Source organism: Colletes latitarsis, chromosome 12, assembly GCF_051014445.1.
Source record: "Colletes latitarsis isolate SP2378_abdomen chromosome 12, iyColLati1, whole genome shotgun sequence".
Lineage (NCBI taxonomy): Eukaryota > Metazoa > Arthropoda > Insecta > Hymenoptera > Colletidae > Colletes > Colletes latitarsis.
The window spans coordinates 26,101,096-26,119,374 of record NC_135145.1 but is presented as its reverse complement, the minus strand read 5'-3'; the positions used below and the strand labels follow the sequence as shown (position 1 = coordinate 26,119,374).

General features: G+C 38.8%; 1 protein-coding gene across 15 annotated transcripts in view; it reads left to right on the top strand.

The window, feature by feature from the left end:
- Window positions 1–18,279, top strand: part of Sls (sallimus) — a 190,307-nt gene that overhangs the window by 119,897 nt on the left and 52,131 nt on the right. For all 15 annotated transcript variants that reach the window (XM_076779954.1, XM_076779949.1, XM_076779951.1 and 12 more), the window contains 12 exons: window positions 1,337–1,796; window positions 2,112–2,212; window positions 2,343–2,440; window positions 4,492–4,712; window positions 5,171–5,245; window positions 6,426–6,530; window positions 6,621–6,809; window positions 6,885–7,113; window positions 7,177–7,246; window positions 7,306–8,184; window positions 10,511–10,577; window positions 11,008–11,061. In XM_076779954.1, the coding sequence (XP_076636069.1) occupies window positions 1,337–1,796; window positions 2,112–2,212; window positions 2,343–2,440; window positions 4,492–4,712; window positions 5,171–5,245; window positions 6,426–6,530; window positions 6,621–6,809; window positions 6,885–7,113; window positions 7,177–7,246; window positions 7,306–8,184; window positions 10,511–10,577; window positions 11,008–11,061 (2,548 nt within the window). The remainder of the gene's footprint in view (window positions 1–1,336; window positions 1,797–2,111; window positions 2,213–2,342; window positions 2,441–4,491; window positions 4,713–5,170; window positions 5,246–6,425; window positions 6,531–6,620; window positions 6,810–6,884; window positions 7,114–7,176; window positions 7,247–7,305; window positions 8,185–10,510; window positions 10,578–11,007; window positions 11,062–18,279) is intronic.

Here is an 18,279-nt window from a genome sequence, read left to right as displayed (position 1 = left end):
GTTCATTATTGTGGATTGAGAGCACGGGAATCCCCAGCGACCATCTGGCGCGCTTCACTTGGGGGGGGTTCCTCTACGTAATTTGGGGGTTCCCCTACGTCATTTGGGGGATCCCCTACGTAATTTGGGGGATCCCCTACGTAATTTGGGGGTTCCCCTACGCAATTTGCTGCCCCAGACTCGTCCCCTCGAGGTACGTTTCTTTCTTTGTTCAGTTACTTGGTTCGTTATTGTGGGCTGGGAGCACGGGAATCCCCAGCGACCATCTGGCGCGCTTCACTTGGGGGGGTTCCCCTACGTAATTGGGGGGTTTCCCTACGTAATTTGGGGGTTCCCCTACGTCATTTGGGGGTTCCCCTACGCAATTTGCTGCCCCAGACTCGTCCCCTCGAGGTACGTTTCTTTCTTTGTTCAGTTACTTGGTTCATTATTGTGGGCTGAGAGCACGGGAATCCCCAGCGACCATCTGGCGCGCTTCACTTGGAGGGGTTCCCCTACGTAATTTGGGGGTTCCCCTACGTAATTTGGGGGTTCCCCTACGTAATTTGAGGGTTCCCCTACGTAATTTGGGGGTTCCCCTACGCAATTTGCTGCCCCAGACTCGTCCCCTCGAGGTACGTTTCTTTCTTTGTTCAGTTACTTGGTTCATTATTGTGGGCTGAGAGCACGGGAATCCCCAGCGACCATCTGGCGCGCTTCACTTGGGGGGGTTCCCCTACGTAATTTGGGGGTTCCCCTACGTAATTTGGAGGTTTCCCTACGTCATTTGGGGGTTCCCCTACGTAATTTCGGGGTTCCCCTACGTAATTTCGGGGTTCCCCTACGTAATTTGGGGGTTCCCCTACGCAATTTGCTGCCCCAGACTCGTCCCCTCGAGGTACGTTTCTTTCTTTGTTCAGTTACTTGGTTCGTTATTGTGGGCTGAGAGCACGGGAATCCCCAGCGACCATCTGGCGCGCTTCACTTGGGGGGGGTTCCCCTACGTCATTTGGGGGTTCCCCTACGTCATTTGGGGGTTCCCCTACGTAATTCGGGGGTTCCCCTACGTAATTTGGGGGTTCCCCTACGCAATTTGCTGCCCCAGACTCGTCCCCTCGAGGTACGTTTCTTTCTTTGTTCAGTTACTTGGTTCATTATTGTGGGCTGAGAGCACGGGAATCCCCAGCGACCATCTGGCGCGCTTCACTTGGAGGGGTTCCCCTACGTAATTTGGGGGTTCTCCTACGTAATTCGGAGGTTCCCCTACGTAATTTGGGGGTTCCCCTACGTAATTTAGAGGATTCTTTCGATCACCAAACAGATCATTTCCATTACACCGAGCGCACTTCTGTTGCAGTCAACGCCACAAGTGAGGATCGTGACCCAAGAGAATCGTTCGATCCTCATGATAAAGGAAATCAAGCCCGAGTTTGCTGGCACGTACACCTGTCGCGCGGAGAATGTTGGCGGGTCGGTCACCTGCACGGCCACCATAAACCTGTTGGACACCCAGTGGGAGGAGACTGTGGAGCTGGTCTCGCCGACATTCGTCAAAAGGTTATCCCCCGTCAGAGTCATGGACGGGGAGAGCGCGAACCTGACGTGCGTGGTGCAGGGGAAACCCACGCCCAGAGTGGAATGGTACCACGACAACAAACCGATCAAAGAGGGCAAAGAAATCACGATTCTACAAGACACTGAAGGTGTCTGTAGTTTGGCTATTACTGAAGTATTCCCAGAAGATGCTGGCGAGTACACTTGTCGTGCTGTAAATCCTGTTGGAGAAGCTGTTTGTTCGACGTCGCTCGTCGTCGAAGGTGAGCCATCTTTTATTGTGCGCAGTGGTGCACAACTGGTGAGAACCACTGTCGTGCGCACGCTGCTGTGCGCAGGTTGGCGCCCTACAGACGCAATTGTTAATAACTTTTTAACGAAGCCTCAAACGACAAATTGGTATTCTTGATTTTCGTCTTATTTTAGCCCCTAGAATCCCCCATTAAAATTTTTCTTAGGGGTGGTTGAAATTTATGGTAAATTTATCAATTGTGTCTTCGTATTTTTCGGATAGATTTTAGACTTGCTTATAGATCTGGTGTTTTTAATTTGTCTTTTAATGTTTCTTGAATGTTTAGCTTATGAGTACGTACCTGATTCGGAAATTGCATCCTCGATTGTGGCGACGTCGCTTACTACAGGGCAAAGTGGGTCTGAGGAAGATCTCTTATCTCCTAAGGTATGTATAACTAAACTTACGTGCTTAGAAAGTAGAATAAATTAAACAGTTGCAGAATGAAAATGGGCAGATAAATGTAATTTCAATCTAGTAATTGTCATAGAGTAAGAGACGTTTGTACGATTTTCAGGAAGCTCCTCTGTTCGACACAGACACGGAGGAATCCGCGCCGGAGATAATCAGAAAACTTCCCCAGTTAATTCCAATCAAAGATGGAGAATTAACCAGGTATGGTATTCAAACGACCATAACTCCTACAATACTGAACGTATCTCGTTGAAATTTTTTTCTAAAGTAGAGCTCATGTGTGCCTACAAAAAAGTATTACACAACTTTTCTGTAGGACGTCAAATAAAATTAGTAAAAATCGAAAACGAATGTTTAAGAAAACTCGACAAAGGGTAATCCCCTTTTTCAAAAGTTTCAAATCGTTCTGGAAAAAATATTTTCGGTTGCAGGGGTCAATTACAAGCATTTTTGGTGAACAGACATACCCCCAAAATCCTACACAGTTTCGAGAAAAAAATTCCTAATCGAAAATGTAATTTCTGGCTAGAAATGTTTGCCCGAAATTTCATGCGAATTTTTGAAAAATCATATCTCCTGAACGGATTGGACGATTTTAATTTTCAAAAACGCAAACGACGCGTATTTAGATGAGGAATATGTAGAAATTGCAAAAATATTCAAAAAGTTGATCCTTGACCCCGTAAACTGAGAAAAACCCTCTAAAACTGGTTCAATTTTCAAACGGCCATAACTCCTACAATAGTAAAGGTATCTCATTGAAATTTTGGAGACAACTAGAGTTCATGTGTACCTACAAAAAAGTATTACACAACTTTTCTGTAGGGCGTCAAATAAAATTACTAAAAATCAAAAACGAATGTTTAAGAAAACTCGAGAGGGTAATCCCCTTTTTCAGCGAAAAAAAAAGTTTCAAATCGTTCTGAAAAAAATATTTTCGGTTGCAAGGGTCAATTATAAGCATTTTTGGTCATTAGACATATCTTCGAAATCCTAACCATTTTCGAGAAAAAAATTCTTTACTGAAAATATCATTTCAGGCCAGAAATGCTTCCTTGAAATTTCATGCGAATCTTTGAAAAATCATAACTCCTCAACGGATTGGACGATTTTAATTTTCAAAAAGCCAAACGACGCGTATTTTAGTGGAGAATATATAGAAATTGTAAAAATATTCAAAAAGTTGATCCTTGACCCCGGAAAATGAGAAAAACCCCATAAAAATGGTCCAATTTTCAATCAGCCATAACTCCTACAATTGTGAATATATTTCAATGAAACTTTTTTCTAAAGTAGAGCTCGTGTGTACCTGCAAAAAAGTATTACACAACTTTTCTATAGGGCGTCAAATAAAATTACTAAAAATCAAAAACGAATGTTTAAGAAAACTCGAGAGGGTAATCCCCTTTTCCAGCGAAAATAAAAGTTTCATATCGTTCTGGAAAAAATATTTTCGGTTGCGGGGGTCAATTACAAGTATTTTTGGTGAATAGACATACCCCCAAAATCCTACACAGTTTCGAGAAAAAAATTCCCAATCGAAAATGTAATTTCTGGCTAGAAATGTTTGCCCGAAATTTCATGCGAATCTTTGAAAAATCATAACTCCTCAACGGATTGGACGATTTTAATTTTCAAAAAGCCAAACGACGCGTATTTTAGTGGAGAATATATAGAAATTGTAAAAATATTCAAAAAGTTGATGCTTGACCCCGGAAAATGAGAAAAACCCCATAAAAATGGTCCAATTTTCAATCAGCTATAACTCCTACAATTGTGAATATATTTCAATGAAACTTTTTTCTAAAGTAGAGCTCGTGTGTACCTACAAAAAAGTATTACACAACTTTTCTGTAGGGCGTCAAATAAAATTACTAAAAATAAAAAACGAATGTTTAAGAAAACTCGAGAGGGTAATCCCCTTTTTCATCGAAAAAAGAAGTTTCAAATCGTTCTGAAAAAAATATTTTCAGTTGCAAGGGTCAATTACAATCACTTTTGGTGAACAGACACACCCCCGAATTCCTACTCATTTCCTAGAAAAAAATTCGAGAAAATTAAAAAATTTCTAATTGAAAATACGCGTGGCCTGGATTGTTTCTCTATCTCACTTCCTTCTCTGTTCATTCGTCTAACCTGTCGGTAATGTAGCGAGTGACACGAAAATGGTAATAGGGCTCTAGAACCAAATGGACGTGAGGTCTACTCGTACACCTCCTCTGTTATAAATAAATATTTGTCATTTAACGCAGATTGGAGGTGAAGGTGAAAGGGAAACCGAAGCCAGAAGGAAAATGGTACAAGCAGGGCGTAGAAATCGTGCCGTCTCAGGAGTTCCAGGTCGAGGAATTCGAGGATGGCACGTCCGTATTGACGATCGCTGAAACTTATCCCGACGACACCGGCGAGATTGTGTTCGAAGCGCACAATCCGCTCGGCGTATCGACCACGACAACTTACTTATCGGTAGAAGGTAACGACCCCTTTACAGAGCCAAAAGTGCAATTTCTAAACCGTGGTGGAAGCTTCGCTAATATGCTTGATACGAGTTATTTTCAGCTGCGCTCTTCGATCGGAATCATCATCGGAAATCTCCTAATATGTGTCCCAAACCTTCATATCAGACTCACACTGAACACTCACATCCCTCACCTACACTTTTTTTATATTCTTTTAATCGACGTTCCGCTAACTCGTCGGGCCCTTTCAGTCCCATCCGTTTGACCCTCGAATACTTGCTGCGAGCTACGAGTCTTTATATTTCTCTTACCATGCAATGGTAAGTTATCGACTCGTAGACTGTCGCTGTTTAGGGGTCGAAGAATAAGTTCTCTGGTTCGAAGTAAATGCTTAACAATGTACGTTGCTGGAGGAATGGGACTGAAAGGGTCGAAAGTTGGGGCAGATTTCTAATCTTGGTTCGTTGATCAGGAATCCTCGGAACGAAGGAGTACAGGAAGCCATCGTGGGTGACCCAGATGGAGGAGATGCAAGAAGCTCTGAGAGGTAAGGCCCAGTCGGAGAGAGTCGAATGCATGCTGAGTGAGGCGGAGTGCAGCTTTTCGACGGACAGTCTGGACGATCGCGCCATCAGGGACGAGAGCTCGACGATAGTCAGCGAATTCTCGTCGACCAGGACGCTGATGAACTTCGACGAGGAAGAAGCTGCCCCGAGGAGCTTCTTTCTCTCCGGAAGATACTCCGACACGGAATATTCCTGGGAGCTCAGCGCGAGAGGAGCAACTTTCGAGAGAAATACCGACAGAGAAACTCGGTCGGTAACTGGGAGAACTGCCGTCGGGAAGGTAAGTAGAGCTACGAGGAGGAAGAAGTCGGAGAACGCAGAGACGAAGCCCATTGCGAGAGCGAAACGAGACTCGGTTAGAGGCGCCACGAAGACTTCGGAGCCCCCCGTGAACGAGAGGCAAAAATGCTCGAAATTGCCTTGGTTAATAAGGTCGGACAGGAGGCGCCTAACCAGAGAAAGCAGGAAAGAAGAGTCGTTGATGGAGCTTCTGGGGGACCAAACGGGGATGAGAATTGTGCTGGATTTTGACGAGTTCCCGCCGCCCAGGTCCGAGAAGAAGAACGTGACGGAGCCAGGGGCCCATTTGTCGCCCATCGAGGAGAACAGCGAGGCCTCCGTTGGAAGTGGCCAGTGCAAAGTCGTGGAAACCACGTTGGGGTACGATCACGCGAGGAAGTATCACACTTATCCAAAGTCGAGGATACCTGTGGCGAGATGGTCCAAGGAACGTCGCTTTGGTAAACTGATGGACCCGAAGATGTACCCGCTGGAGCCCAGGGAAATCGACTTGGAGGCTTTCCAGCAGCTGCACACGGCCGACAGCCAGGAGGAGCTGCAGGAATTTTTGTTACTGGAGAGCCAGTGCAGCGGGAACCTCGGATTGGCTGGAAACATGTCGACGTCCGAGGTGTCTTGCAGCGAGCACCACAGTGAGGATGAGAGGGGCACCATGTCAGGTACTGTTTCACAGCTTGTCCACTCGCTAACCATCTAATTTACGACTCTACTGTGTGTGTGTTTTGGTTTTATCTCTTTTGGCTAATCAGATTACTGACATTGGGGTCACGCGAGTCGCACAATCACCAACCAACACATCAGGTAAACAGTTTGCGCGGAGAATGGAGTAATTTTATTTTAATTGCCACGTTGCTCTTTCAGCCACGCAATCTGTACCACGGTTCATTCAAGAAATAACGGACGTTTATGCGAAGGAAGGCGAGAGGGTGATATTCGAGTGCACGTATTCCGGAAATCCTGCTCCAGGTACGGCGAATCTTCCAATTTTTATCGTCAAAGCCTGGGGAATCCCCGCGCTTCTTCATTACTTTAAATTACGTTTTCTTGGGCTTGCAGACGTTGTGTGGTACAGAAATGACAAGTTGATCATGAACACGCAGAACGTGAAGGTACGTATCTACGAGAACGAGATGAAGACTGCGCTGGAGATCAGACACGCGACCGAAGAGGACGACGCCACTTACGTTTGCAAAGCCACCAGTGAAATTGGTTTGGTGACCACGAAAGCCAAACTGCACGTCACAGGTGAACTTTTTAGCGAATTAACTGGGAGCAAAGAAGTTGACAAGCGTTGCATGTACACGAGAGATTCGTTCACAGACATAACGGGTGAAAGAACGTTCCTGGATGAAGAGGAGGTCATCGAAGAGCAGATTACAGAAGTAAAACCGAAGAAGAAGCCGGAGGAGGAGAGGCCTCATAAGAAGAAGAAGCCCGAGTTGAAGAAGGCCAAAGAAGCGAAAGAGAAGGTCAAATCAGAACGCGTTAAAGTAGACAAGAAGGAAGTGCGTAAGGAGAAGTTGGTCCCTAAAGAACAGCCGGAGGAAAAGTTAGTGGATTCGTCGTAAATTCGCGCGCTTTCAGACGTTGAATTTCAAAATTTGTGTTATAGGAAAATCGTCGATGTCGAGGAGACTCAGGTGCTGGAAACGACAGAGATTATCGACGAGAAACCTACAGAGGTAATTGACAAATACCCTTTCCTTTTATCAGTTTCTATGAATATTGTTGAATAACGCAGGTATCTCGAGCAAAGAAGGTAGTACCCATCCAAGAACCAGTAATGACGGAAGCAACCGCGTCTCTGAAGAAGATCGACGATCAGAAGACTGGAGAATTGCCAACGAAACCTGAGGAACGCGCGAAACGCGTGGTCGAGGAACGCGAAGGGGTGGTCGTCGTCTCGGAAGTGACCACCGAGGACCTAGCGCCAGACTTTGTGGTGGAGTCGGTGATCGACCGTGCTCAGGTGACTTCGGAAACCCTGCAGACGGTGTCTGTGTCCGAGGTGCACACGGAATCCAGCGTCCAGGAGGTCAAGCGGATGGAAACGAAGCAGAGAAAGGCGAAGAAAACGGTGGTAACCGAGGAGAAGGTGTTCGAGGAGAGGGCCGTCGAGGAGAAACCGAAGAAGAAGAAGAAGACGGACAGAGTGAAGGCGCGGGAAGAAGTGACCATCGAGGAAATTGTCGAGATGCAGAGGGAGAACATCGCGAGAGAAGTGGAGGAGATCATGGAGTTGCTTCACGCGAAAGAATTCGGGCCTGGCGAGGCTCCTCTCCGAGAACTGGCCACCATTGGCTTCCTGGTGAGGCAAGGTGTCTCCGTGAACGAAATCAACGAGAGCCTCTACAGGACGGACAACTTCCCGGCCCTGAGGACCCCCGAAGCTCAGAATGCGCTGGTCCAGCTGGTGGAAAGGGAAGGTCACGGCCCACTCATCACTCAGGTGCTCACCGAGGAGACGACCACCGATGAAAGCATCGTGGCTGCCACCGTTGGCTTCCGTGCCTTCATGAAGATGATCGAGCTTCAGCATGTCACTGTCGAGGAGGTGCTCACGCACTTTGCTCCGGAGGACTTCAGACCTCGTGCTTGGGAAGTTACAGAGGCCACAGAAGTAAGAGATGTTAATTTATACCAATTTCATTGCCACAAGACAATATTCTCTGTTAGTATTGAGAATAGCTACACGTTCACACTGCTATTAAGCCCCTAACTGGACAAAAGGGCTCGCTTCCTCAATGTTTTAAATGGAAGTCTAAATTTTGGCATGGAATCATTGACTATGCCATTTTTGGACCACGCTTCTTTGATAGTTCCCTTAAAAACTGAAATTTATTGCTGTTTTTTTACAGAATATTTGATACAAGTCTTTGGATATGTATCTTTTGATGAGAGACTATTAATTTATTGTAGGTTGACCCTTAAATAGCAAGTTTAATAACAGTGAGTCTAGTGCGTAGCTTCTTATTAAAGGGGGACTCCCGTTGAAAGATAATCATTGAAATTTAAAAGAAGAAAGGTTAAAGAATACATACGTGAAGTTTTGTTGGCACATTTATTGAAGAAACACCTCATCGATGAATACATAACTCACAGAAATTGCAAACTTTAAATCATTCTTTAATGTTCACTGACGTATAAGCAAATTGCACTATTGCTGTTTTTTTACAGAATATTTGATAGAAGTCTTTGGATATGTATCTTTTGATGAGAGACTATTAATTTATTATAGGTTGACCCCTAAATAGCAAGTTTAATAACAGTGAGTCTAGTGCGTAGCTTCTTATTAAAGGGGGACTCCCGTTGAAAGATAATCATTGAAATTTAAAAGAAGAAAGGTTAAAGAATACATACGTGAAGTTTTATTGGCACATTTATTGAAGAAACACCTTATCGATGAATACATAACTCACAGAAATTACAAACTTTAAATCATTCTTTAATGTTCACTGACATATAAGCAAATTGCACTATTGCTGTTTTTTTACAGAATATTTGATAGAAGTCTTTGGATATGTATCTTTTGATGAGAGACTATTAATTTATTATAGGTTGACCCCTAAATAGCAAGTTTAATAACAGTGAGTCTAGTGCGTAGCTTCTTATTAAAGGGGGACTCCCGTTGAAAGATAATCATTGAAATTTAAAAGAAGAAAGGTTAAAGAATACATACGTGAAGTTTTGTTGGCACATTTATTGAAGAAACACCTTATCGATGAATACATAACTCACAGAAATTACAAACTTTAAATCATTCTTTAATGTTCACTGACGTATAAGCTTATATGTTTACTCAGGTATAAGGAAATTGCACTGATGTATTTCTCACAATAACTAACTAAGAACACATGATCAAGACTGTTTGAATAATTAAGTTTGCTTGGATAATTAAAATTACTGAAACAATCAAATACCTAACCTCATTTAAACAATCCAAGTTAAGCTTGATTTAACTTACGCTTTCAAGTATTTGGACACCTCTATAGCAGTCGATGAAAGAAACCATTTTCTACTTTATTTCTATACCCCTGAGTGAAACATTCCAAATATTCTACGATTTCATAATTGTAAACAAACCTTGTTATGGATTTTAGCCAACTTTGCATTAATTTTTACTATTACCTATGAATTAAATACTCAATTCATTCTGTCCTACTGTCAGTTTATGCTATTGAACTCTGATCATCAGTGTCATTGACCATAAAAGGGGAAAGAGTTAATAGAACAAGTGGCGGAAGCCAAGTAGATTCTTTCGCAGACTCAATCGTAGATACTTCAGTTTTTTTATTTCCTACTGTGCTTCTTGTTTGCATTTAAAAGGAGAAAGAGTTAGTAAAACAAGTGGCGGAAAGTCTCCCAAGTAGATTCTTTCGCAGACTCAATCGTAGACTCTTGAGTTTTTTTATTTTCTACTTTGCTTCTTGTTTGCATTTATATACAAGGTGTTTCCATAAACAAATATTTCAAACAGTTTATAAAAATTGTTTCTTTAATACAAACTAGAGATTACCTTGATTAGGTTAAATAATATTGTGTTTGGTTCAGGCTAGTAATTTTAAACTCGTTATTACACTTGAACACATTTATTTCCAATTTTAACAATGAACATACATATTTCTACACACTACTGGAGAGTACTAAGCACTCTACCAAGGGATTCCCCCTCATATCTCCATTCCAGTGCTGCCAACTACAGTCAGTAAAAATAACTACACATATTCTATATTTTTCTGTATCATGACCTTTGGATTACCTTGAACAGAGAAATTTGAGCTGAATTAGCAGAAACTTATGCAATTAATAAACGTATAAATATGAGAAAAGGCCTATTATAGTAGGTACTTGCAATAAAGTGACTCAAAAGACCAACTATGGGCTTCTCTAACTCTTTGAGGACTCTCAGCTATTTTGAGATAATGTAACTGATAATTCTCGTTCAGGTTGAAACGGAAGAACGTGTCACGGAACGAGTGGACATCGTCCGCAAAACGGAGGTCCATTTCATGGGTAAGTCGAGACTGCGTGATGTGAAGTTTGAAACGAAAAGAGACGAAATCATTAATGGTCTTCAGACTTGCAGCATTATAAAAGAACCGTTGCACTTTTTTCTATTAAAAATCCTGTATTTTGGTGTGTGCTTGCGTGGCTGCCTATACATATAATACTTGTACATTTTTCTATTTTTCTCTTCTCTTTTTTTTTGTAAATATTCTGCGGCTTCACAGCTAGATTTAAGACCGACTAAGCATGCATTTTTGTACATACATGTAGCTGCACGCGAAGATACTTGAAACGTCTTTGCTGCAGATTGTACATTTGATTTGTCGAATAAAAGCATTTTTTCCACAATGTGCCATAATAAGCCTGTGTGTTTTTGTCTTTGTTTGACCCCCTGTTCCCGGAGCTCCCACCAAAGCAAAAGAATTTCTGATTACAGAGAGGAGGGACGAACGAAAGGCTGTCCGCACGCAGGATATTCGAGACATTAAAGGTTTGAGGCAACGAGTTTCAGTGCATGGTATATACATTCGAATAATCGGCCATTCGATCAATGAATGGGAGCCATCATTAATAATCTTTCTTATCATATCTTCGAGAAGTCGCTTCAGTGTCCGGACAGTCGACACCACATCGAGATATCCAGACATCTTCACTTTTCATTAGTGTCTTATTTGCTCTAGTCGCCTCGTATTTCAACATTCAACATTCCAAAATCTGTACCAAGTACTTCTTTCTACATTCTAGTTGTACGAGTTTTAGGGTAGTTTACCAAAAAGGATCAGGAGAAACATAGAGAAAAGATTTTGAATTAATGAATGAAAATTCACTGCTCTCAGAGTTTTCTATCCTTTGGTCAAATCACCCTAATGTTTATTACTTTTGGTGAATGTTTATTTTAGTGGTTTTGCCCTAAATCTGAGTGTTTTTTCATGGGTTTTTCACAAAAGGCTATTCTTTGGTAGAAAAGAGAAATATCGATGGAAAGAGGTTGAAAAAGTAATGTGTTTTTGCTTTAAAAAAAAGAGACTTAATATTTTTAAAAACTATAGTATCTGTAGAGTGATTCTGATGATTTTTTAGTATGTTATAGAGAAGAAGATTGTGAACAACTTTTATCTGAAGAATAATCAGCTGCAGTTTTTGAGATAGTTGTAAAAATTGTTGACAATGCTTCAGTTGTTTCATTATTTGGGTAAAAGTGTTCACAATTCCCTTCTGTATAGTTGTACTATAGTTAGACTATATAGTTGTACTATAGTTGTACTATATAGTTGTACTATAGTTATATTATATAGTTGTAGTATAGTTGTGCTATATAGTTGCACTATAGTTGTGCTATATAGTTGTACTATAGTCGTGTTATAGTTATACTATATAGTTGTGCTATAGTTATAGTATACAGGGTGTTTGACCACCTCTGAGAAAAATTTTAATGGAGGATTCTAGAGGCCAAAATAATTGTTGATGGAGATTTCGTTAAAAAGTTATTAACAATTAAATTCAAAAATTTCAAATCGTCCTAAAAAAAATATTTTTGGCTGTAGGGACCAATTGCAATCATTTTTGGTGAAGAGTCATATCCCTGAATTCCTACTCATTTCCTAGAAAAAAATTCGAGAAGGGTGTGAAATTTTTCGACAAAATTCAAAAATTTCAAATCGTTCTGGAAAAATTATTTTTGGTTGCAAGGGTCAATTATAAGCATTTTTGGTGAGCAGACATATCCCCAAAATCCTAGCCACTTTTGAGAAAAAAAATCAGGTAGATGTTGAAATTTTTTGGTAGAAAAAAAATTTTTCAAATCGTTTTAAAAAAATTATTTTCGATTACTAGAGTCGATTGCAATCATTTTTGGTCATTACATATACCCCCGAAATCCTACCCATTTTCGAGAAAAAAATTCAAGAAGATACTGAAATTTTTAGGCGAAATTAAAAAATTTCGAATCATATTAAAAAAATTATATTTAGGTGCAAGGGTTAATTGCAATCATTTTTGGTCATTAGAGATACCTCCGAAATCCTACCCATTTTCGAGAAAAAAATTCCTTAACGAAAATATAGTCTGAGGCCTGAAGGGATTCCCTGAAATTTCATGTGAATTTTTGAAAAATCATAACTCCTGAACGGATTGGACGATTTTAATTTTCAAAAAGCCAAACGCCGCGTATTTTAGAGTAGAATATTATAAAATTATAAAAATATTCGAAAAGTTGGTCCTTGACCCCGCAAAATGAGAAAAACCCCATAAAAATGATCCAATTTTCAAACAACCATAACTCCTACAATAGTGAATATATTTCAATGAAACTTTTTTCTGAAGTAGAGCTCATGGGTACCTACGAAAAAGTATTAAACAACTTTTCTGTAGGACGTCAAATAAAATTACTAGAAATAAAAAACGAGTTTTTAAGGAAAATCGACAGGGGGTAGGTGCCTAAATTTTTCGATGAAAAAAAAAAATTTCATATCGTTCTAAAAAAAATATATTTAGCTGTAGGAATCAATTACAATCATTTTTGGTGATGATTCATATCCCCAAAATCCTACTCATTTCCTAGAAAAAAATTCGAGAAGGTGTGAAATTTTTCGACAAAATTAAAAAATTTCAAATCGTTCTGGAAAAATTATGTTTAGTTTCAAGGGTCAATTATAAGCATTTTTGGTCATTAGACATATCTTCGAAATCCTAACCATTTTCGAGAAAAAAATTCTTTACTGAAAATATCATTTCAGGCCAGAAATGCTTGCTTGAAATTTTATGCGAATCTTTAAAAAATCATAACTTCCGAACGGATTGAAGGATTTTAATTTTCAAAAAGCCAAACGCCGCGTATTTTAGTGTAGAATATTATAAAATTATAAAAATATTCAAAAAGTTGATGCTTGACATCGCAAAATTAGAAAAACCCCATAAAAATGGTCCAATATTCAAACAGCCATAACTCCTATAATAGTGAATATATTTCAATGAAACTTTTTTCTAAAGTAGAGCTCATTGGTACCTACAAAAAAGTATTAGACAATTTTTCTGTAGGGCGTCAAATAAAATTACTAAAAATAAAAAACTAATTTTTAGGAAAAATCGACAGAGGGGAGTCCCCTTTTTCGCCGAAAAAAAAAATTTCAAATCGTTCTAAAAAAAATATTGTTGGCTGCAGGGGTCAATTACAATAATTTCTTATGAATAGACCTACCCCCGAAATCCTACCCACTTTCGAGAAAAAAATTCCTTAACGAAAATATAGTCTGAGGCCTGAGGTGATTCCCCAAAATTTCATGTGAATCTTTGAAAAATCATAACTCCTGAACGGATTGGACGATTTTAATTTTCAAAAAGCCAAACGCCGCGTATTTTAGTGTAGAATATTATAAAATTATAAAAATATTCAAAAAGTTGGTCCTTGACCCCGCAAAATGAGAAAAACCCCATAAAAATGGTCCAATTTTCAAACAGCCATAACTCCTACAATAGTGAATATATTTCAATGAAACTTTTTTCTAAAGTAGAGCTCATAGGTACCTACAAAAAAGTATTAAACAACTTTTCTGTAGGGCGCCAAATAAAATTACTAAAAATAAAAAACGAGTTTTTAAGGAAAATCGACAGTGGGGAGTCCCCTTTTTCGCCGAAAAAAAAAATTTCAAATCGTTCTAAAAAAAATATTGTTGGCTGCAGGGCTCAATTACAATAATTTCTTATGAATAGACCTACCCCCGAAATCCTACCCACTTTCTAGAAAAAAATTAAATTATACTTATACTATATAGTTATACTATAGTTATACTATAATTATACTATATAGTTATACTATAGTTACACTATATAGTTATACTATAGTTACACTCTACAGTTATACTATAAAGTTACACTCTATAGTTATTCTATACTAATATAATACTATAATAATGATACTATAGTTTTTGAATATTTCAAGTCTTTTTTATAAAAAAAATGCCAAAACATGTTACTTTTCCATTCCCCCCACATCTCTATTTCTTCCTAAAAGTCAGGTTACAGCCTTCTGTGAAGAAACCATGCAAAAACATAAATCTAAATTTAGGGGAATCCCCCTAAAGTGAACATTAACCTTACTTTCTACCGAATGTGGTAATTCTGAACGGATACCAACTATTCATTCATCGTTTTGTGTAAAATTTCGAGCTTACAAATCATTCTAATTTCACAATGGCTGACTAATAGTGCCAGTATAACGAAAAAAAAATGTTTCGAATTATGTGCGTATCGAACATGGCGATACGGTCTCTACGTAATGATTTTATTTTATTATTCTTTCAGATGCATGAAGCTTTACTTGATCGAATAATAGCAGTAAAATTTGTCTGCTTAGGCCGCTATGCTTTCCACGCGCCGTATCCCCCCCATTACATCCCCTTTCCATAGTTTATTCGCCCCCCATTTAATCACTTTCCGATCCAACGCCAAATCTCAACGCTTCGCGTTACGAGCTTCGCGCTGCTAATGCAGTTTTAATGTAAGTAAGAGTTTCTTAGCAGTGTCCACAAGTCATTCCGTGCATTTTGTAGCAAATAACACGTGTTCGTAGTTCTCTTCACACCATTTGCATCATTTTCCCCTGTCATTCGACGAGAAACTATGAAATTCAACCTGTGAAAACACCACAAAAGTTACGAATAACAATACCGTTTCGAAAGCAAGCTCCACCAAAAGTACACCGACACGATAATTTCATAGTTTCCGTATATACGGTGTCCAATATTTTGTATGGAATTTTGCTATTTTCACGTACTTCTTGTTACTGTTACACATTCAAGTTACACACTCACATGCATCTCTTTGTAACAGTGTTGCCCTATATACGAGGTAATTAAACGAAAGATTTTCATTTTCATTTTTGTTTCTTTTTGGTAGCCAGCACGATGTGTAACAGACAAGCGTTTCTTCGGTTTTTTTTTTTTTGTGTTCATGTTGGTTTGACTTCCGACCGGCCTTTTCTATTTATTTTTACTACTACACGATACTCACACACGCACCACTTGTTATTAAAACAACGTATGCCTTAGTGCCTGAGACTCCGAACCACTGCACACTATACAGAATATTTGGTTATTCCTGGGAGAAATTTTAATGGGGGATTCTAGGGACCAAAATAAAACGAAAATCAAGAATAGTAATTTTTTGATTGAGGCTTCGTTAAGAAGTTATTAACGTTTAAAGTTCTGCTTGTGGGATGGCGACTGTCGCGGGAACCGCCATGGCGCGCACGCAGCTGCGCGCGCAGCTGCGCATGCGCGAGAGTCGCCGTCTCACAGGCGGAACTTTAAACGTTAATAACTTTGTAACGAAGCCTCAATCGACAAATTACTATTCTTGATTTTCGTCTTATTTTGGTCTCTAGAATCTCCCTTTAAAATTTTTTCCCAGGGGTGGCCAAACACCCTGCATATCGCAAGACATTCCAGAGACATCGTAATGCAACAATGAAACAGTATTTTTCTACATTCCGGGTACGCAGAGATACGAAGATACACTGTCGAACAATTTTTCGTCATCGAGCAGCACTATACTTTCTGCCATACAGTGTAACGAAATTAATCTATTCAGAGTTTGCGTCTTTACATTTTCGTAACAAAGTTGAAGTCGATTTATTGTTTTTGAATTTTTCTTGAAGATGTCAAGACTTTTATTAAAGAGTCTACAGAGAGGTTAATCTTTGATGTGCAAGAAATTTATTTTGGACGACTGCTAAAGGAAAGGGCCCCCTAAAAGTTCGTTTAACTGAAAGATGGATATTATTATTAGAGTTTCGACTTGTTGTGTGGAAGAAATGAATAAATGAGATAAAAAAACAGTAAAACAGTTCGTATAATGATTAAAAAAAAATAGTTTGAGTAAATGTTATTTAGTTTAATTAATTTTAAGTAGTTTAGCTTCCATTAAAAATAATTTAGTGGGTTCTTCTTTTGTTTCTAACAGTCGTACTGAAACAAATGGTGCACATGAAAAATTATTTATAAAATTAATTATTAAATTGGTGTCTGAAAAAACACTTTCTTTAGGATACATGAGCCTAAAAATATTTATAACAAATGTCTTATCTTGTTCTGAAAGGGTTAATATTTGTTACTGTCGAATAAGTTCTTTCCAATTTTCCAACATATATTTAAATTCAAAATCCATAAACTGCTTCATAAATCACTGTCAATAAGATGGACGAGAAATTAAATTAAAAAGAAAGTGAAATACAGTAGTACCCGGATAACTGATCGTGAATCGAATTCGTTTCTATTCAGTTATCCGGGTAAGGCTGAAAATTCAGCTGTATAGCAGGCTTTGTGAATGGATAAAAAATTAAAATTAGAAAGAAGATATTCGAGAATCTATCGAATAAGTTCTTTTCAATTTTCCAACATATATTTAAATTCAAAGTCCATAAACTGCTTCATAAATTACTGTCAATAAGATGGACGAAAAATTAAATTAAAGAAAGAGTGAAATACAGTAGTACCCGGATAACTGATCGTGAATCGAATTCGTTTCTATTCAGTTATCCGGGTAAGGCTGGAAATTCAGCTGTATAGCAGGCTTTGTGAATGGATAAAAAATTAAAATTAGAAAGAAGATATTCGACAATCAATCGAATAAGTTCTTTCCAATTTTCCAACATATATTTAAATTCAAAGTCCATAAACTGCTTCGTAAGTAACTGGCAATAATATTGACGAGAAATTAAATGAAAAAAAAAGTGAAATACAGTAGTACCCGGATAACTGATCGTGAGTCGAATTCGTTTCTATTCAGTTATCCGGGTGAGGCTTGAAAATTCAGGTGGACCACCCTGTATAGCAGGCTTTGTGAATGGATAACAAATTAAAATTAGAAAGAAGATATTCGAGAATCAATCGAATAAGTTATTTCCAATTTTCCAATATATATTTAAATCCATAAACTGCTTCGTAAGTAACTGGCAATAATATCGACGAGAAATTAAATTAAAAAAAGAGTGAAATACAGTGGTACCCGGATAACTGATCGTGAGCCGAATTCGTTTCTATTCAGTTATCCGGGTAAGGCCGAAAATTCAGCTGTATAGCAGGCTTTGTGAATGGATAAAACTAAAAATTAGAAAGAAGATATTCGAGAATCAATCGAATAAGTTCTTTCCAATTTTCCAATATATATTTAAATCCATAAACTGCTTCGTAAGTAACTGGCAATAATATCGACGAGAAATTAAATGAAAAAAAGAGTGAAATACAGTAGTACCCGGATAACTGATAGTGAGTCGAATTCCTTTCTATTCAGTTATCCGGGTGAGGCTGAAAATTCAGCTGTATAGCAGGCTTTGTGAATGGATAAAACTAAAAATTAGAAAGAAGATATTCGAGAATCAATCGAATAAGTTCTTTCCAATGTTCCAATATATATTTAAATCCATAAACTGCTTCATAAATCACTGTCAATAAGATGGACGAGAAATTAAATTAAAAAAAAAAGTGAAATACAGTAGTACCCGGATAACTGATAGTGAATCGAATTCGTTTCTATTCAGTTATCCGGGTAAGGCTGAAAATTCAGCTGTATAGCAGGCTTTGTGAATGGATAAAAGTAAAAATTAGAAAGAAAATATTCGAGAATCAATCGAATAAGTTCTTTCCAATTTTCCAATATATATTTCAATTCAAAGTCCATAAACTGCTTCATAAATCACTGTCAATAAGATGGA